The following is a 22,443-nucleotide window of genomic DNA, read 5'->3' on the forward strand; positions in this document are numbered from 1 at the left end:
CTGTCTCAACTGTGTCACCATGTAGACATATAACGTTTTTCAATTTAAAAGGTCATTTTACAAGTCAAGAAAGTCACGGTTTGTGGTAAAGATAGTAAAAAAAAAAAAACATCTACTTCTAACATTAAGGTTAACTCAGTTTATTATCCCTGTAGTAACCTAATATGCAAAGCACCTAGCATTAGCTTTAGCATAGCACACACACATTAGGTGCTCAACTTTGGCTCTTTATCGTCTGTAATGTTTTGATTTCTTCCTCCTCTTTTCCCAGTTTCTGGTGCAATAAGCAGGTGAAATGCATTGCTGTCTTCTTCTACGTTTCCAAAAAGGAAATGATATACATGTTTATGTGCAAATGGAGCAGAGCTACAATAAGAAGTCACTTTGGATGGATGTGAAGACCAGGTACTTATTCCGTGTTTCCACTACGTGGTGCCGGCTACATGCTTGTGAACGCAACATCTGCGGGAAAGGTGTGAACGTATCCCAGTACGGTACGGACTCGAGTATGCTGTGTGAAAGCTCCCTCAGAAACCCACCCACGACACATGTTAACACCAGGTGTGAACAGGACCAGGACTTAACATGAATCTCTGATAACTGTTGAAGACGCTGTTATATTTTATGTGCAGCACAGCATGGTCACATAAAGAGAAAGTGAGGCAGAAGAGAAGGAAAACCTGCACAGACAGACTTGGCAAAGGTAAAAGACCAAACAGAGAAGGCATAAGGAACCCTGACAATGTCTAATAAGCTGCGGTATTAGTTTACATCCAGCAAAACACATGCATCATCCAAAGCAAATCACGGCAGATTTATTTACTATTCACGCAGCCATCAGTTATTTACTGTTCACGAAGCAGCAGATATATCTTGGCACAAACTTTAAGCCATAGTGAGTGTTAGTCAGCCTACCTTCACCATGCCAGTGTTCTCCGAATTACTGTTCATCATGTCATTAAAAGATGTAAAAAGGTTCCTTAAGGACTCCATGAAGTCGGCCTCTCCTTTGTTCTCATACAGCCTGGGAAGAGATGAAGTAGAGAATTACATTGGCAGATGATCACAAGTCTGTTTGTTTGTTTCATCCCAGTGTAAACAGCCCCGCCCGTGCTGGGAAAAAAAATGACACGAGTTTGACACTTCCCTGCTAAATCATTAAAAGCAGCCAGCAGAATAGCCTGTGTGTGTGTTATCAATGCAAATATTCTTGGATCAGAACCACGGACATCTTTTTTTTTTTTATTTTGCTGCCAGCCAGATTAGCATTTAAAACAACATGACAAGACCCCAAAGCACCTGGCTGCTGTCATGGCGAAACAAAGAATCAGAAAAATTAATGATCTATGCTAATGATTCTCCTGGAACAGAGCACAGGGAGCGGAAAGCAAATGTCATGCAACGGTTCAGTGACTTTACTTTCTGTCTGGGCTTTAGTATTACCAGTGTGTCCACCATTTATTCGGTTCTGTGAAGTGAACGTTGCATGGCTAACCACTAAGGGAAATAATCACAGAACAATTGTTCAAACACAAAAAAGGGTTTCCTCCATAATCCCCCTAAAATGCAAATGCTCTTTATCCCACTTGCAGAGCCCATAAATCAGCACAAACTGGGTATTAACTGTAAATGAGCCAGCATATAATTGTGTTTTTTTTTTTTCCCCCAAACAGTCATTTAAAAAATAAAAGTGAGGATTCAAGGGAGAAACTGACACTGTTATGAACATATAATGAAGCAGAAGGACACAGGTCAGATAGAGGTGAATAGGCGCCTTAATATTAGAGAAAATACATCCTGCGCTGCTCTATAATCCCTGGCAATAAAAGATAAAATTAAAAAAAAACTCTAATTACATGCACTGTAAAAATCAAGCATTTTTACTGTAGTAATGTGGAGAAATTCCAGAGAAAAAGACCTACATTTGTACCTTGAAATGGCTACAATTCTAAACACTGCTTCATAATTTCAGGTGCGAGTTCAGGAAACTGACATCACAGTCACACTGTTCAAGATGCATTCATAGCTTTGCTTATTACCCCGCCCCCCCGAAGGGAAGGCAAGGGGTATTGTACACTCTATATACATATACACATATATACTCTAGCAGCAAACAATTGGTTGAATTCATACCAAAATTGGTTTATATATCACCAGTGATCAGAATAGATGCCATTACATTTTGGGAAAAGTAGGTCAAAGTTAAAAAATTTTTAATGAATTTTTTTAAATCTTTTTTTTTTTCCCCTGCATTTACTTATAATGGGCAAATTTCAAATGTCTCTAGCAGCAAAACTATTGGGTGAATTAATGCCAAATTTGGTTTATATATTGCCAGTGACCCAGAATGGATCTCATTACATTTTGAGAGAAGTAGGTCTAAGTTCAAAGTTTTTGAGAATTTTTAAAATCTGCTCATTTACTTAGAATGGGCAAAATATGTGCGAGGGGTGGGGTTTGTTGTGCCTGGCACCACATGTTGTCTTTGAAACTGTGGTCACTTTGTAATAATTGCAGAGGTCATTTTCATCTTAATCCTGTGAAAAATGTACCATGTCTTTCAATTGCAGAGTAAAAATTACACCAAAAATTACCGTTTCAGCAAAAACAGTGACACTGTTGACCAAATTTGTGCTTATTTTCGTCTGTGTCGCGCCTTTATTCTGTCTATTTCCCACACAAAAATAAAAATTAGGTGATGATCATTATAAATTAAACATTCAGAAGCATTTTGGATGAAAATGTATGAGGCTTTTATTTCAGCACAGCATCTGACCCCTTCGTTCAACCGGCTCAGTTATCTGTAAGCGGTAGACTATTAATATTGAGCCTTATCTTAGGGATAATGTTAGTAATTAGAGTAAAACACAGTGTTTGCTTATCCTGTGCAAATGGACATGAAAAACACACCTGGTGGGGCAATTTCTTAATCACAGAAAGGTCCAGGTTAAAGTAATCCTGTGTGAAAAGACAGATAGAGCTACAAAATAACTTCAATTATCAACGATTAGGTAAGGTAAGGACCCTGAGGAATGGGGATCCTGAGGAATACTCACCATTCTCCACCAATTAGGACTCACAAAGCAGAGTTTAGCTTTAATTGCAAAGCATTAGCATAACACGGGGACCTCTGGTGATTTAGAAATTAACCCCAAAGTGTGTGTTTCATGTGTCATAGTCACACAGGATAAGCAAAGTCTGTTTTTACTCAAATTTACTGACATTACCTCCTGGCTACTATTTGCAAATAACTGTTGAGCCTATTGAAAATGTTCCTCATGATAGCTGCCATACATGTCTCATCTTCTGAGACTTTTGCTAATTGCTAAAAAAACAAACAAACCCAAAAAAAACTAAATTGCTGTTTGTTGGCCAGGCGGCTAATCTTGTTTAAATGGAAGGATGCTCTCCCCTGCACACATGGACAATGGATCAGAGAGGTTATGCATCATATTAACCGGCAAAAAATTAGATATACCATTAGGGGTTCCACCAGAAAACATATCTGTGTAACTCTAATATCTGTGTACCTTTTTACTTTATTTTTTAATTCATTTACTTCTAATCTTCTTTCCCCTTATTTATTTATCTATTTATGTGTGTGTGAACTTAAAAATATGCAAGTGTGTATTTATATGTACATATATATGTGAGTATGTATGTGTCTGTACATGTGTTTGAAGGGGGTTTACATATTTTTGTACGTAAGTATATTATGTCTGGCTGTATATATTTTTAACAAAAGTCCAGTACTTGGGGTGGGTGGGCAGTTGGATAGGAACTGGATAAAACAGTTTCATGTTCAAGTTGTATGTTTCTCGTTGTACATTTGAAAATTGAAAATAAAAAAGATGTTGATCCAAAAAAAAAAAAAAAAAAAAAAAAAAAAAACTAACAAAAAAAACCTTTCATGTGAGACATCAATTCATATAAGGCTAATATTGTCACAGTGCGTGTGTGGCTGCTGAAGCAGGGTAAGTATTTGCAATCTCTTATTCATATAAGGTTGAAATCAGAGACAATTACTGTTATTACAAATGACCAGAGATCACCAGGACCCACAGTCTTGCTGGACATACTAACACATCTTACTAACCACATCAATGGAAAATAAGAAAGCAAGCCAAGTACTTCCGAGTAATGAAGCAGAAAGTCAGAATACTTCCCACAAATAAAAGGTGATTTATACATTAACCACATGTATTTGTTTTTTTGGGTTTTTTTATATGGCACATTTGCACAAATTAAGCAGTTTATTTTTACTCAAATTTCCAGACATTATTCCCCAGATCTGATGTCAAGACTCACAATTAATAGGCTACTGTTTATAGATAACTGTTGAAAGATAAAACAATGTCTCCTACTGTACTGTATAATCAAATTTCCTCTATGAATATCCAAACGATATCATGACATGCGCCCCTAAATTTCCCAAAACACTCTTAGACTTTTATTTAACATCACCTTCGTTGTCCTCTACCAGGCACTATGCTGAATAATCCACCAAGTCATCGAAATATTGATTTGCAGAGGACTAATATTATCACAGAAGCTTTGTGTTCATTGAAATGGGGAAGGTAATTTGCAGTGGAATTACTACTTTACAAATTACAGATATGACAAATTGACATGGGATTAAAATCACAGATGACCTCTACAATTACTACAAATTACCAGATAATACTAGACCTGTGAGAATCGGGCTCAAAATTAAAAGCGAGCCAGAATACGTTCTTCTGCATGAAGAATAGTCTTAGTAATAACTTCTTACAAATCATTAAAAACAGTCACCATTATCACATCCAATCACCAGACAACTGAGAATTGAGTGTTTTATTTTCCCCATCAAGTTTACTGACCCATTTTTAAAGCATAACTAGATGTCCATTCTCCCACTGCATCACATTTCACTTCCTTTCTCCCACAGAGGTGGGCTTTGTGTCACCACTCTTTCCCTCTCTCTCTCTGTCATGGCTTCAGGTATTACATGGTCTGGGATAGTGACTGTTGGGGGTTTACAGAAATCACGGGATTAGAGGCATCCGTCTCAGAGCTCCCACAACAACAATTACTTAAAGCTCCTTCTCACCTGCAGCACCAGGGAGCAGAGTGAGCTCAGGACAGCTGCTATAGTTGCAGGGAGGTGGGGACGGCCGCCGTGTATTGTGAGACTACAGTGCTTCCTTAACCGTTTCACAGAAATGTTCCAGTGGTCCACAATGAAAACCCTGCTGATGTAGCCCTGGCACCTTCTAGTCACAGCCGTCTGAAAAGCTCTGACAACTTTTCATTTTAGAGGTATTTCAGACTCTGAGGCCGAAAAAATGTATAGAGCTGACAGTGGCAATAAAAGAAAGAGTGATCCAGCAAACTCCAGACAAAAGGTCCAACTTACGGCTGATGTGAGTAATTGTGAGGCGAAACACTTGGTTCGGCCTCTGAACAGAGACTGACGCCACTGTTCACTGGTATGTTATGGTAGAGGACAGTGTGTCCTCTACACTCTGGACAAAAACCAATCAAAGTTTGCACACTCAATTAGACCAGGATCATACATCAGCCTGTGGCTCCACAACATTATCATCTATTTAAAACACCCACGCTCAATTATAAATACGGACGTAGAAATTACCTCCCCGATAACCGTTCACTTTTACCTGTTTTCAGTGTATCCTACAGGAGGGGCATACTACGGAGAATACAATTAGTGCTGCCAACACTTATTATTTTTATGATAAAATACCACTAGAAACACAGTACTAATTAAGCAACACGTACATAATGGAAGCGAACTGGAAAACAGCCAATTAGTACTATACTATTTACAGACAAAAGTGGTGTGTAACAGATTTTTTAACAATTTTAGCATCTTTCAAAAGGTAATCAGTGGGTTGTGTATGAGCCAAGGAAATTAATTTCTATCCATGTCAGAAAAAGTGCAAAGAGCATGAAGACTCTGCATTTGTTGTTGTTATTAACCCATAAAGACCCAAACATCCACTGGTGACCAAAATCATCTACTGATCTTAAATGTTTAATATAAAGTTGATCCACTAATTCTATCAATCCATGTAAAAATTTGGTGTAAAATGCAGTTTGTCATCATTTCATGGTCATCAGATATGACCCATTTGGCCATTCAGAGGCTCCGAAGTGAACATGGAAATACCGTCATCTTCCACAACATTGATTCACCAGTAAAACTCATGGAATATGATTAATGGCAGTGAATGGAGATGCTTAGTTTATGTTCAGTTAATGATAGATTTTAATTAAAAAGTTACTTTTTCTTCAGTTTTCTCTGCTTTTGATACAATATCCCTCAACTTTAATCTGAGCTTTTCTGAACATCAACATGATCTGTGAATTAAATATAGGAAATACATGGTTTTTCACTTTAAAATGCAAAATACATAGGATATTATAACAAATAGTGATAAATCACTTCAGAAAGGTTAAACAGAAAGAAAAATGTATTTGGGAACTGCCACAGAAGTAGCTCGGGGTCTTTATAGGTTAAATCATAACTGGATCAACATTAACATCAGAGTACAGATGTGGAAGTCTCACCTCACATTTTTGAAACATTTACTATATCTCCCCTCTACATTTATATTTTTTCCTTGCAGCTGTTAATACACAGGACTTGTTACTGCTGCCAAAATCTGGATTTCTCCATTCATATCAATTGTTGATATCTGAAGCCTTTTACTTTCTGCACCATCAATACACTGGTGTCTTTCTTGCTCTTTCTTCTCTCGAACTATAAGTTCACACCAAGGGGCAACAACCACGGCTTAAAACTGAAGTCAGTGCTACAGTTTCTTAATATGTAATACCTTAGCCACTCACGTCAAAAAACCCTGGATCTGATACACTTCCGTTCACGATGTCTTAACTTCTCTCTCAGACTATGCAAAAACCGATGATGTTATGATCTCATTTGCTTTAATTGGACCCTTTACTAAGTGTAGTGTTTTATGAATTATTGCTCCACTAATAAGATTTTAGCTCACTCATCTGCTATGTCAATCTTTCAGAGCTAATAATAATTGAAAACAAAATATTTTATACCTCTACTATAGTGAGTAAGGAAGATACACTATCAAAAGTTTCATTAAGTTTACTCTAATTTAACCACAATACTAAGTCTGTTTGCATTACTTAGCTTCTGTACATAAGGTAATATTAGCATGAATTCATTAGATAGGTGTTTTTTTTTTTGGGGGGGGGTTACATCTTCTGCTCCTAATACCTGTTTTTTGGTGGTGGTTTTATTTGTTTTTCTTTAGTGCCCTCCACAAATGTCATGCATTGCTAACTTGTGACAGGCAGGCCTGCAGATATATTCTCTATTTTTATATTTGTGTATTTTTTATCCATGGCATTCAGAGTGGGCAGTAAAGGTAAACTGGTTTGTGGTTCGTAAATGGGCAGATGACAATAAATGCTTTTGACTTTGACTTTTTTCCAGCCTCATATGGCCTGTTCTGTTATGTTGTTACATCATTAAAGATACCAAGTATGGAGCATTTGCAACAGGCTTTGGTTGATAAAAAAGACAGTTTGGAAATACTTCGCATTTGAGATAAATGTACAAGGAAAGGCAAGCAAGTCCGTATGCAAGCGATGCTACAGGGGCAGTGCTAATGAAAGGTGCTACACAACAAATTTAGCAAAGCCGCTGAAGGACTGACACGCCAGCCTTGATAAAGACTTTCGAGAGGTTGGTGACAGCGCCCCATTTCTAATCCAGTGAAGCATTAAACAAGACAGCTCAGTGAACTGCTGGTGATAAGTGTTGGTCTGTTGGCCAACAGCCAGTTGCCAAACTAATCTGCCTCAGAGCCACGCATCAGACCTGGGATTCAAACAGAAGACTTAAAAAGCAAATTAACAAGATGTTGCGCATATTACATAGTCCTATTAATGTCACATACTTTCTTAGATTAGCTAATTAGACTTATTTTTAAAGGCCTGATCTCAAGAAGAAAACTGTGATACTTCAGTGAAGCATTTGCAGATTATCTATTATTGTAACACCTCCATGTATTTGCCGCTGTATTGAAAATGTAATTGGTTTTATTCGCAGCTAGAGTGCAAGGGTGGACATACTGGTTAAAGAGGACCCTGGAGCGAACGATGAACTTGAAGATGTACTCCAGAGCCTTCATGGCCTTCAGCAGCTGTTCTGTCAGTTTCTCAGCATTGTCCACGTAATTCTTCAGAACCTTGGTCAGCTTTCTGCAAACATAAATAAATCATAACCATATGATCATCATACAAACTTTACATCTGCTGCCAATAGCACTGTATAAAACAGAAACACGGAAACAGAATCTACAGACTGGCTGTCTGAGAATATCACGTCTTATATTTCCACTATTTACACCATTTTCTTATCTTATTTTCAGGTCAAATAATCCATTCTTACAAACTCACCATGATTTCCACCAGTTCCCCTTATTTCAGGACACTCATCCCTGTATTAAAGCAGCGACTGTAGCCAGTATCTGCAGCTAAGTACAATACACAGTCTTCTCTTTACATCAGAGTAAAAGCCCTTAATCCTATTCATTCTTTGCTGCTGCAGACTGCTGCATGACTGGAATCTGTGAGAAAAACACTAAATCCTCATAAATTTATCTCAGTCTTTGCTTTTAAGTGCCTGTAAATTATACCTGTAAATGTTTTACGGCTGTTTAACAGTTTTAAAGGCCTACTTATGGTCATTTCTTATTGACTGTGCAGATTATTTATTCCCACTTGATTAACTGCTTTTTCTTTGTTTGTTTTCCTCCCTTCTCTTCTCCCCTGTCATTACCTGATCCATAATGAAAACCAGATTTGTCCTAATGCTACATGTGTGCAAGAATGAAAAAAGTAAAAAAAACAAAAAAAACAAAACATATTTCTGTATAATTTACTGTGTCCAAGTCATTTAAGAACAATGACTATAAATGTGTTATCCTTATTTTAGGAATTAATAAATGTAAGATTACATTTTTAATCAATCAAATTTATGTTCTTGCTCCAAATAATCAATCAGCTATATTAGCTAACAAGCTACTAGCAGCTAACGGCAGCTAGCAAGCTAACTGCATTTTGTAAACTAGTTCAGTCAGACTTAGTTAAATTATTAAAAGCCTAAAAACTTCAAGACTTTTAAGAAATATGTTATGGCTACTGCCCTAAATTATTTGCTTCTTAAGTCATTACTTGTATAGGTTTTATGTTATTATTTTTAACATTATTACTATCTAATTGCTATTGCTAACTATTGTCAAATGAAAATAGGGGGGGGAATTGTATTTCTATATAATTTACTGTGTTTGGGACTTAAACAAAATGAATGTGAATGTGTTACACTTCCTTTAGTGGTTATTGTATGTAACATTCATTTTTTAATCAAACACATTTATGTTTTTATTCCCAAAAACCAACCAACCAAACAGCTATATTAGCTAACAAGCTAACGGCAACTAGCAAGCTAACAGCTTTTTGCTAGTATTAGCTCTGTCAGACTTGGTTAAATTATTAAAAGCTTAAAAAAATTCAAGAGTTTGGAGAAATAATGTATGGCTGCAGCTGTAGTTTATCTGATGAAGTTATTACATGTATATATTTTATGTTTATATTTTGAACACATTTTTTTAATTATTGCTAACTTATTGCTATTGCTAAGTAGCGCTATATGACTAGAAGATGATAGAATAAAGCTTGAAAAAAAAAGCATGAAGAACCAACCTGAGCCACCTGGAATTAGAAAAAAAGTGTTTTATAAGTATGTTATGTGTTGTTGGAAGAGGATTTAACTCACGTATATGCCAGTGTGGCGCTGAAATGCTTCCGAATGTAGGTCTCCAGGACTGGGTTAAAGTGCTGGAACTTTCTATCTGCAATCAGGCCAATTATGAACACCTGTTGGAGAACACAGATCCATTCATTAAAATGTAAACCACATGGCTCATAATGGAAGAGCAAGGAAAAGCTGCCTGTCTTATTCAATGTGCTGAAACAGATTGGGAAATTAAACAAGACTGCATTTGAGCTGAAAACCATTTCCTACCAATTCTCTAATCTAGGACACCCGACAACACAATTTCTACCTCATTTTTGTGTAAAAGAAACCTGTGCTTTTGAGATGTGCCCGGTGATGGCTCCAAAATAGGATTCTCCTCCATACTCTGTCATCTCATTGACTGCAAAGGCTGCTCTAATGCATTAAAAAAATAAAAAATAAAGTTACGTAACCAAAATTCTAGCAGGCCAATTTATTTTTTGTGTTCTGTTGTGCTCTATTTTGCAAGAAAATGGGACATTAAACATTAGATAAACAACATTAATGGAAATACAAGCCTAGTGCTGCAAATTAATGCAGATCAACGTAGTAGCGCTTGTGCAAGATGCAACACGTTTGCAATTTTCTATTTAAATGATGAATCTAGTTCTTATTTATGAACAGCAGGGAGCAGTTTATCAGCTAAAATATACTGAGTGTAATAATTAGGATAGAGTTTCTGTTCGAGTCTACTAGTTCAACATTAGGTTTGTTGGTTTAGTAAAGTTCTAATTACTACACATACACATTTGTCAGTCTCTGCATTTAGATCCGATCTGGATATAGTGAAGTATGTACAGCAGGAAAAACTTCAGCATAAAAACAGGTTCTATGAACCAAAGTGGTCACCTTTTGCGTGTCTTTAACCCTTTTGTTCTGACAATATGAGATTTTCACAGGTTTTATGCCAGTAACAAATTTAACAAAAATTAGTAAAATGAAGTACAAATTGTAAAAAAAAAAAAATAAAAAAAAAAAAAATACAAATAAAATTAAAAAAATACAAATAAACATAAACCAACATGAAGCAAAAATGTATTTTTAAAAAATCAATAAAATGAACCCAATTACCTAAAAAACTAAACTAAATGACCAAACTAAACAAAAATGTACACATTAATCACAAAATAAGTAAAAATGATCAAAAAACACTATGGAATAAATAATCAACAAATTGAACAAAAATGAATAAAATTGGGCTATTCAACAGTTTGTATAAACTGAAGTGGTCATATTTAGTGTGACCTGCCTTTGCATGTCTTTAACCCTTTTTTCAGACAATATGAAATTCATGGCATTAATTTTCACAGGTTTTATACCAGTAACAACTTCAACAAAAATTATCAAAATGAACTACAAATTGTAAAAATAAATAAATAAATAAAACAATATGAAGCAAAAATGAAAAACAAAAAACAAATCTATAAAATTAACCCAATAACCAAAGAAAAAACCAAAACAAAACGAACAAAAATGTACAAATTAATCCCAAAATAAGTAAAAATGACCAAAAAAATAATCAACAAAATGAAAAAGATAGTCAACACTTTGGAATAAATAATCAACTAATTGCACAAAAATGAATAAAATCAGGTTTTATTCAACAACTTCTATAAACCAAAGTGATCGCATTTAGTGTGACCTTCATTTCTTAACCCTTTTGTTCAGACAATATGAGATTTATTGCCTTAATTTTCTACTGTTTTATAAAAGGTTTCATTCAACACATGTCAGATGAGTCCAATTGTTTATGCTGTTTCTTGTCATGGGGTCAGAGGTCACACTAAATAGTGATGTTACCCTTGACAACACATTTAGTTTGGTTTACTGCGTGCCTTTTACATCTGTGCATATATTTCCTGTACTTTCTTGCTGTATTTGAAGAAAACAGAATGATAAATAAATATGTATGTTTACTTTAAGCCTGCAGAAGGTGTCTTTAGACTTTTGCATATATCTTATATGTAGAAAAAGGATGTTCATTTTTATTATTCAGGTTAATAATCAATATTTTTACTTGGTGGTGTATAAAATGAGGCACCCATGAAGTGATATTGTGGTAAAGTATGCGTAAAGCTGTGCTCTGGTGCTCCGTAAACATGTGTAGGTGTCCCAGTTGAGAACTTTTCCTCCTTAATCGTCCCCCTGGCGCTCACTCTACATTCTTGTGAGAAACTGAAGGTGTATACTCTACCTAGTTATAAACAACTCACATCCTGTCACAGAACATGTTTGCACTGGCAGAGCGGAGAAATGACTTCAGTTTATCTAAAAATGGGTCTGTCAGACATTTTGAAACCTATAAAGTAGAAAAAAAAAATAAAACCATCTTCCTTGCTAAGACGCAAATAGTCAACCTGGAAACTCTAGCGGATATGAATGTTTAGAAATGATAGTGAGGATCGGCTGAGATATGAACAGGATCGACACACAGAGCAGCCATCACAGATCTGACAACACATTACATCTGTATCTGGGTGTTGAAGTGGTCGCTCTAATCGATAACAGCGTTTGCGGAAACTCTTACCAAGGCGTCAAACACCAAAGTATCAAAAGTGTCACTGTCGGAGTTCTCCATCATGATGTTGAACAGAGCATCCAGAGTGTCTTGCAGGAACTAAAACGACAACAGGAAGCAGGTGTTATTACAGAGCGACAATAGTGCATGATAACACACAGGTACGAGAAGAAAAAAAGATAAATAAACAGTCAGAGAGTCAGGTCATCTTCGCTAAATGTCATTTTAAATAATTGCAGATTTTTGAGATTACTGGAAAGACACATGATATCCAACTGGTGACATTTAAACATCTTTAACTTGAATATTTTTTTCAAGGCTCCAGACTAATGTTTCTGTTTCTGCATGAAAATTACATATATTTTTCTTATTTCTTGACACACAGCATACATGAAATATGACATTTATATACAGAAAAGAGAACATGGAATGCCTAAAAGCACTGTTTTTGTCAGTAAAATGACACAGATATTGATGTAAGAACTGAAGTGATTTTGGTTATTATCAAGAAAACATGGAAAATGGATAGATATCAGCTCTGAAATTAAACTACTATGAGTTATTTTTGTTGTTATCATTATATTTGTCCAAACAAATGGACTTTTAGTTGTACCAGACATTAAAATGAAGAAGAAATTGAAGAAAGCAACGGTGGTCTAATCATTTTTTCCACAACTGTATATTGACCACGTTCAATAATGTGAGAGGTAATTTTCCAAACTTATTGACCCTCAAAGACTTAAAATAGAAGCTGATGTACAGATGTAAAATGTTTATTAATTATTAAACCACTAATTCTCTCAATGCATGTAAATAATTCAAGAAAAATACAGTTTGTCATCTTTTCATGGTCATCAGATATGACCCATTTGGACCTTCAGAGGCTCCGTAGTTACCATGGAAACACCGTCATCTTCTACAACATTGATTCATCAGTAAAACCCATGGAGTTGGATCAATGACAGTGAATGGAGACTTGTTTTTATGTTCAGTTGATGATATATTATGCTGAAAAGGCACTTTTTCCTCAGTTTTGACACAATTATCTTTTACTCGTCTACATGATCAGTAAATCAAATATAGGAAATGACCTGATTTTCAAATGTTTCAAATGTTTTCTGGGATGCGTGGCCTACTGTATGTGCTCTCACACAAGCAAGTGTCTTAAAAAAACAGATAAATATATTTCTTTTTTTCTAGATATTCCTAATTTTATGTGAATAGAACAGTGGTAACAGTCTTGGAAATATGAATATTTTTCCATACATTTGTTTCCATTTTCCATACTTTTCCAGACCTGGAAATTTATAAAACCAACTTCCACACTTTTCCATACTTGTGTGGGAATCCTGGATCCAATCCTTATGTCTCTGTCTGTACACGGCTGTTTTGCAAACCTTCCAATATGCATATTTGTGTTGTGTATCTTAAATTTTATTACAAAAAAATTGGAATGAAATGAAAAGTCTCATTAATTGTATTAAACTTTATAAATATTTTAAAATGTAATAGCTTTTATGAGATATCATTTGTGACTTTTAACTGTTTCTGTTTCTAATTTCTTTGGGATATTGTGTTTTTTATTAATGTTTCCGATAGTAAAAGTGCTATCCTCAGCCCTGCTTTGGTCCAGTTTTTATTTATATAAATGCAGTCCATAACGTTTATTCATATCTGAGATACAAAAATCAGACAAGCCATTCTGTATGATGATTACACTTTGTATTTTTTTTTGATGCGGCAGGCTGTGGCTGGGGATCAGATGAGGCCATTTCTACTGAGGATGTCAGGTTAGGATTAAGCGTCTGAGGTGGAGGCGTGGCTAACTCCACCACAGTCAAGTTCAGCTTTTTCAGGACGAGGGGTGGGTCTGACAGGTAACGCAGCATTTCTCTTGATGAAAAACAACCGATGGCTCCTCGTTATAAATTCCCAGTATGTTTTTTTTAAGTTGTGATGATGCATAAGAAGGCTTCACATATAGACCCATGCATTATTTCCTTCTCCACCTGCTATATCAGTGGACGAGCAGCAGGACTGTGGGAAAAAAATTATGCTACACAAGCTCCAAGAAAACTCCTGGAGCCTTGTATTATATGCAACGAGATTAAAATGCAGAAAGTAACTCCAAAAACGTGACTAAAATATTACACCAAGTCATTTTCGTCAGTCTCATTGAGCCGTAGAGTGTGAATCTGTCTTGCAGAACTTGAAACATGTCACTAAGTGGATACTGAGCTTCCACTCTGCTAGTGTTAGTGTTCTGTATTACCATTAAATACTCCATACAGCTGTTAACATGAGCCAATATACGATGTAATTTTCCTGTCAACAATGTCAGCAGCGCCTCCAGAAACACTAACCAAACGCTCCCTCCCCCACAGGAGAAACAGACTCCATTTACTCAGCAAATTCAGAGGTGATGTGAAAACAGATGTAAAGGGGTCTGAAAATCAACTCAGGATGAATGAGATTCGTCATAATTGATGAGAAACAAACATTAACGTCTAATGTGTGGTGTTAAAAGCAAAGGTCACAAAGAGGTGACTTGTTATTTTTATCTGCAGGTTTGATGAAGCCAGAGTTGTGGCTTTTTAAGATGTTTTTCAAGGCATCTTTGGTCAAACTCCAGACCTTACATTTGCATAAATAATAGTCTAACAGGCCAGGCTTAATGTCTTGAAACAGTCTTAAAAACACAAAAAAATACAGTAAAATATACAAAAGATATGCTAAAATACACTAAAATACACAAAAAGTATGTTAAAATATACATAAAATATGTTAAAATACATAAAAATACGCTAAAATACACCAACACACAAAAAAATCTTAAAATTGACAAAAAAAATACACTAAATATTTCATTGCATGTGGCATTTTTAAGGCCTTTGATTGTCAGTTTTAAGTGTGCAGGTTTGATGAAGCTGGATTTATGGCTTTTAAATAAGTTTTTCATGGTATCTTTGGTCAAATTTCAGACCTTAAATTTGTATAAATAACAGACTAACAGGTCATAGTTATTACAGTCTTGAAAACACCAAAAAACATGCACTAAAATATACAAAAGGCATGCTAAAATACACTAAAATACATAAAAAGTATGCAAAAATATACATAAAATATGCTAAAATACATAAAAACATGCACAAAAATATACTAAATATTTTATTGTGTGGGGGGGGGGGGGGTTTAAGACCTTTGAGTGTCAGTTTTAAGAATATTAATTATCAATTTTAAGGATAAATAAATGTAAGATTTTGTGACCGTTCAAGACCCGGAACTATATTTGTTTTGATTTTTACTCTACATTTCACCTTTCCTTAGTAATTTATCAACATTTATGATAACATTCTCCTCTGCATTTTGCATTTTTCCATGAAAACCCAGTATTGTCCTATATTTAATTTTCTGATCATGTAGATGTTCTTAGAAGCTCAGAGTAAATTCATCAGGTTATTATATCAAAACATAGAAAACTGCTAAAAGTTTCTTTTTCAGCTAAATGTATCATAAACTGCACATAAAAACAAGTGTGTCCATCGGTCCTTGATCCAACTCCATGGGTTTTGACAGTGTTCCACGGTAACTAGGAAGCCTCTGAACGTCCAAAAGTATGTATATATAATATCTGATGACCATGAAAAGATGATAAACTGCATTTTACACCAATTATTTACATGTATTGAGAGAATTATTGGTGTAATAGTTAATAAACATAGATTTTTTTCTCTACATCACTGTTTCCTCTAATATTATCTCCATTTTTCAATGATAATAATCTAGTGTATTCCCATATTGAATTCACTGACCACAGAGATGTTTACAAAAGCTCAGAGTAAAATTAAAGGTTACTATGTCAAAACAGAGAAAACTGAAGAAAAATATGTCACATGTTCCGGCAAATGTTTATATCTTTGAGGGATAAGGATCTGCAAACATGCTGTAACAATTTAAAAAACACAGTGGGGAGCAACAAAAAGGAAATAACAGACTCTCCTAGAATACATTTATTATATTGTAGATAAAAAAATTAAGACCCCATTAAAAAAATGGAGCTCCAAGTGTTACCTAACTAGTCTCAGAGCCTTTCATAGAGATTCGGTGCTGAAGTGGAGGTAATAATAATCACACTCCTGTGGTTTAATGAACAGGTCCAGCTGTGGGTGACACATCTATCTGGTCTGATAAAAACTGTTTGGGTGAGGGACTGTGGAAGATGCGGAGCAATCTGCCAGGCCCCCAACCAGCCCATGCAAAACTTCATCCAGAGAGTGATTTATTCATCTGCCCCACGCTGAGCGCTTAAAGGGCTCGCCTCTACTTCTGACAGCAGGTCATCTCCCCCTCCTCTGAACGCTGTGTGTGGCTCTATGTGATTCTTTCTGGCTGCAGACACAGAAACAACATCCCACCAACCGACTCCCACTGACAGCCAGTGAAATCATTTGTGAAATTGCTGCCAAGGAGCTGTAGCTTTCACAAACACAAAGCATTGTTTGTGACTGCATTGTTTATGTCACCAGCTGTTGAGATCTTTCTTTGCTTTTCTGATCAGAATCTAGGCGTTTGCAAGGGCACGACTGATTTAAGATCATTTCAAGGACAGGTGGGCCGATAGTGGAGGAACAGAGCATCGCAAAGCAGATTGTTGAGTAATCAGCCGATATCAAACCCCTTAAATAAATAAATAGATAGATAGATAGATAGATAGATAGATAGATAGATAGATAGATAGATAGATAGATAGATAGATAGATAGATAGATAGATAGATAGATAGATAGATAGATAGATAGATAGATAGATAGATAGATAGATAGATAGATAGATAGATAGATAGATAGATAGATAGATAGATAGATAGATAGATAGATAGATAGATAGATAGATAGATAGATAGATAGATAGATGAGCTTTATTACAGACTCATGGTCCACATTAAAAAACAAAGAGAGAAATACAGATACAATTAAAAAAATAAATCAATAAAAATAAATTAAAAAAAAAAAAAACCCTCTATAAATAATAAATATTAACATTGTAGGAAATGAACCTTTTAGTTTAAAAAAAAAAAAAAAAAACCATAAAAGGCCCAGTGTTACTTTTGTGGCAGTTCCTAAATGAATTTTTCTCTCTGTTTAACCATTTTTATGTGATTTATCACCATTTATTATTATATTATTCTCTATATTTTTTGCATTTTCAGTGAAAATTCTGTATTTTCTTATATTTAATCCACTGATCATGTAGATGTTCACAAAAGCTCAGATTAAAGTTGAGGGTTATTATCTCAGAAACAGGGAAAATTGAAGAAAAAGTGACGTTTTCAGCAAAGATATCAATAAATGTACATTAACCAAGTATCACCATCCACTGTCATTGATCCAACTCCATGGGTTTTACTGGTGAATCAATGTTGGCCATTTGTTGTTGTTTTTTGGTCATCTTATCCTTAAAATAAATTAACTTAAACATTAGTATAAAGTAAAATGCAGTATGTTTTAGTAGCTTTTTCGACAAATCTGTCCTTATCTACCCAAACTAAAACTAAATTAACTTTACTTTATTTACTAAACCACCTCAGGACCACGCCTTTAAACTAGATTTTCTTCTTCACTTTGAATAGAAACATGCGCTGAAATTATGTTTGGATTGAAGGGGCACGTGTCTGCCACTGTCTGGAGGGGGGTGCTAACAACATTTATCAGCTCTATCTGAAGTTATCTCTATATGGAGTCATTTACTTCCTTCAGTGTCATAAATACCAATTGAGAGGCCTAATATTAACCATTAGCCACAATCTGAGTCCAGGTCTGCTGGTAGAAATAGGTTATAAAGCTTATTATTATTGTCAGTTAATCAACCAGCCAAAGTTATTGATCTATCTCTCTACAGAGGATAGACTTTAAAGTTCTGTTGCTGGTCTATAAAGCTCTGAATGGTTTAGGACCAAAATACATCAGTGACCTCCTGACCCAGTATGAACCCACCAGACCCCTCAAGTCATCTGGATCCGGTCTGTTGTCAGTTCCTAGAGTCAGAACCAGACATGGAGAAGCTGCGTTCAGCTTCTATGCTCCACATGTCTGGAACAAACTTCCAGAAAACCTCAGATCAGCTGAAACACTCAGTTTATTTAAATCCAGGTTAAAGACCCACCTGTTCTCAGCTGCATTTACACAGAGTTTAGATTCATCAGTTCAGATCTGCACTATTCCTTTTAAGCTAAAAGTTTTTATCCGTTTTATCTGCTTGTCTCTTTTATTGTTTGTTTTATCTATTTATCTGATTTTTGTTTGTTTGTTTTTCTCATGCCTTCTGCTGTAATGCTTTTAATGTTTTATGTAAAGCACTTTGAATTGTCTTGTACATGAAATGTGCTATAGAAATAAAGCTGCCTTGCCTTGCCTTACTGAATATGTCCTTATAGCTATAGCACCTTCCATGGAAAGTACTGTAGTTGTAATTCGAAGGTCATTTCAGATCATTTCAACTGGAGTGGCACCACATTCAGCTTTTACTCACCTTGACAACTTCGCCACCTTCTACTTTCATCAGTTGCCGCAGGTTCTGTTGCAGCAGACTGGTGTTGGAGCGCCACTTCAGCAGGCCGAGTAGATCCACTGAGATAAAAAATACAGAGGTAAAACATTATCACACGGTTTTATTTACACCAAAGTTTGTGCAAATTGAAGAGACAGCGAGAGATGACAGTTGAGGTTAAAATTCGATCAATCCATAAGACCTTACATGGAAGAGATCCACAAACACATACAAAATGTATTTAATGTAAACATTCTGTTTGAATGTGAAACCATGTATGTGGGCAATCTGCTGTTTGAGTCACGGAACATTAAAGACAAAAAATTACAGGCTATACTGTTGGCAGCCAGTAAGAAATCTGTTACAAGGAAATGGATAAAAGTAGCAGAAGTATTGATGAATGCATTGGAAATGTCTATGAAATTTATGTTATGGAGAAGATATCCTTTTCCCTCAGAGCTGAAAAAGAAAAAAAATTATAATATCTGGTCCAAATGGACTGAGTATGTAAAACCACTCAGATCTGATTTCATTTGATTGTATTTGAGCTTTGTGTGAACCTATCCACTTTTATATGAGGTTGTGATTGTATGAGGTGGTGCGCTTCCCTGTTCTGTTTTGTTGTATTATTGTTTCAGCTGAAATTAATGGTCCGTAAAAGGAAATTTTAGAAAGGCAATATGGATATAACCATCGAAACTGTCTATATCCATCCTACTTTATTTTCTTGAAGGATTAAGGCTGTAATTAATGTATGTGATGGACATTTGCCTTTCCAATAAAAAGATAATTTAAAAAAAAAATAAAAAAATTAATCAATCTGTTTTTTGCGTCATCCTCATATGTATACAGTACCTAGCATTAGCATTACTAGCTAGCACACATTAGGAGCAGTGAGCTGCCACTGAAGGTGTTCATGGACAAACTCCAGAACTTCATCAGCACCATGATCAAGGAAACTGCCAGAAAAAAGTAACCTACATGTACCTGTTTTTAACAGCATGTGTGAAATATTGCGATCATTACCTTAGAGATTCTTTGCGATGCAGCCAAAAACTACAGTCAGATCATAAGGACATTGACCTTTGACCACGATCTTCTAACAAGTTCATCTTCAAGTTAAGGTAAAATTTTTTTAACATATTATATTTAAATAAATGTGCATCATATTTCACAACTTTCAAGCTCATCAGAACACAGGTGCTGCACAAACAAATGGCAACCCGGCAGCCAGTACAGTAGAAGTCAGTGGAAATCCTTAAATTTCAATCTACACATCCCAAAAAAAAAAAAAAAAAACAGACACTGAGACTTACAATTTAATACAGCAGCCTAACAATTATTCACAGACATAAAATATTATTTTGTCCAACTGAAATGGCTGATTACCAGGACCCAAATATCACTAAACTAAGCAAATTTCAAATGAAGTTGAGCTGTAATTGTCTCCGTTAAGTATATGTTTTTCAAACCCTCCTGCCATTGCCAAGTGTAGGGGATAGAACTTTGAGCCATGACTTGGTTATCATTTTCCTTGCCACTAAAAAAGAATTTCTATCAATTTGATATCCTTTTCACATAAACTTTCCCTGGGGGTATTTCTATTATATAATTAAAAAATTCTAATGGCAACTTAGATTTTAGCGTGGTTTGTTAAGGTGAATTTTTGTGTCTAATCCAGGGGTGTCAAACTTAATTTCTTTCAGGGGCCACATTCACCCCAATTTGATCTCCAGTGGGCCAGATCAGTAAAATAATAACAGAATAACCTATAAATAATGACAACTCCAAATTTTTGTCAAAAAAAAAACAAAAAAACACGAAATTATGAAAATATTTACTTTTATAAACTATCCAAACAAAAAAGATGTGAATAACCTGAAAAAACTGAAATTTCTTAAGAAAAATAAGTGCAATTTTAACAATATCATGCCTCCACTTATAATTTCTCCATATGCATTATGGATCCGATCTACAAAGACAATAAACACTTAGGAACAGGCAGAAAATAGTTAAATTTGTGCTTAATTTTCTTTAGACATTTCAGGTTTTTCATATTTGTTTGGGTTATTCACATTTTATTGTTACAGGATAGTTTGTAAATGTAAATATTTTCATAATTTAACGTTATTTTTTGCACTAAAACAAAGACAAAAATTTGAACTTGTCATTATTTATAGGCATAATGTCATATTGTTTTCTTCACATCAAACCCAGAAGAAAATCTGGAGTCATTTTTTCTTGTAGGTTATTCTGCTATTATTTTACTTGACACCATATTGGTCTGTCTGTGGAACCTGAACTAAAATGAGTTTGACAGCCTTGACTGTGGAATTTTTGCACTTTGCAAATTCATCCTGCAGGCCGGATTGGAACCTTTAGCGGGCCGCATCTGGCCCCTGGGCCACATGTTTGACACCCCTGGTCTAATCCCATCAAGATGTTGCAGAGAATGACAAAAACAACTCAAAAATACAATGCATTCACCAGTACAGAGGTGTAAAAATGCACTGATGTTTTATATGATATACATTTCTGTTTAGGTTAATGTAAACATACACACTTTAATGTGTTTTATTTTCTGGATGAAGTAGCGGAATAAGCCCTCTCCTCCAGCCCACTTTTCTTTATTTATTTTATTTTATTTGTTCTATATTCGACTAAAAATCCTGGATTAACATCTTCTTTCAAATTTGATGTGTGGATATTGAATTGTACCCAAAAGGGAAGTTTTGTATAACTTGCTTTTCCAAAAAATGCATTGATGTAAAATGTAAAGTAATTTTAGACACAGACTCCAGGTACAGCAATGGCGATACATTCTATGACAAACATGTTCAGTTTTTAGATGAGCCACACGATAACATCAGGTAATTTCACATCTCAGCTGGACTAAGAAAGAGAGACAGACAGAAACACAAACATTCCTTGGGGGCAAAGGTCGGATGTGTGATTAGTCAGGCATGTCTGCACAGAATTAGAGCCGAGTTAAGGCAAGCGTTGGTCAGCCGGTTCACCTGGCTCTCACTGTCCCTTCATGAACCCTGGCCTTCTTGGCAGCCTTGGTCTCTGCCTCGGTTCACTCAAATGCTTCACTGACTATGGAGGAGCCAGTGAAGCATGGTGACAAAATGATGGATGCTTATCGTCTGCAAACCTGACACTTTATCGGGGTGCAGTCAGATGGCTAAATGTCTGCCCTTAAGGGACTCCCCTCTTAAAAAACACACAGTCTTCATGACGATACAGACAAACGTATGCACAGAGAAGGCAAGGAATTACTTTTAAATAACAGTAACAAGTAATCTGTAATTTATTGCGGTTTGGGAGTAACTTGCAAAACGCTGATCTTATCGTATCGTAGTTCACATGATCTGAAGACGAGTAAGACTTCAGATTCTCCTCTGATTTTTTAGAAAATCCTGAATATTTTTGCCAGTCAAAGGTTATTTCAATAGTAGATGACTTAAGGTGGATTTATAGCTCGACAGTCAGTGTTGGAGGACAATACTTGGGAGTAGGAAAAAGAAAATAGTAAT

The 22,443-nt window shown here is 35.4% G+C and overlaps 1 protein-coding gene across 3 annotated transcripts in view; it reads right to left on the reverse strand.

Annotated features, from left to right (window-relative positions):
• Positions 1–22,443, reverse strand: part of dock1 (dedicator of cytokinesis 1) — a 506,089-nt gene that overhangs the window by 303,114 nt on the left and 180,532 nt on the right. For all 3 annotated transcript variants that reach the window (XM_030163232.1, XM_030163231.1, XM_030163230.1), the window contains exons 19-23: positions 18,887–18,984; positions 12,369–12,458; positions 9,821–9,921; positions 8,116–8,244; positions 916–1,024 (exon numbers count right to left, since the gene is read on the reverse strand). In XM_030163232.1, coding sequence (XP_030019092.1) covers positions 916–1,024; positions 8,116–8,244; positions 9,821–9,921; positions 12,369–12,458; positions 18,887–18,984 — 527 coding nt within the window. The remainder of the gene's footprint in view (positions 1–915; positions 1,025–8,115; positions 8,245–9,820; positions 9,922–12,368; positions 12,459–18,886; positions 18,985–22,443) is intronic.

The sequence above is a fragment of the Sphaeramia orbicularis genome, chromosome 19 (genome assembly GCF_902148855.1).
Source record: "Sphaeramia orbicularis chromosome 19, fSphaOr1.1, whole genome shotgun sequence".
In the NCBI taxonomy this organism is placed as follows: domain Eukaryota; kingdom Metazoa; phylum Chordata; class Actinopteri; order Kurtiformes; family Apogonidae; genus Sphaeramia; species Sphaeramia orbicularis.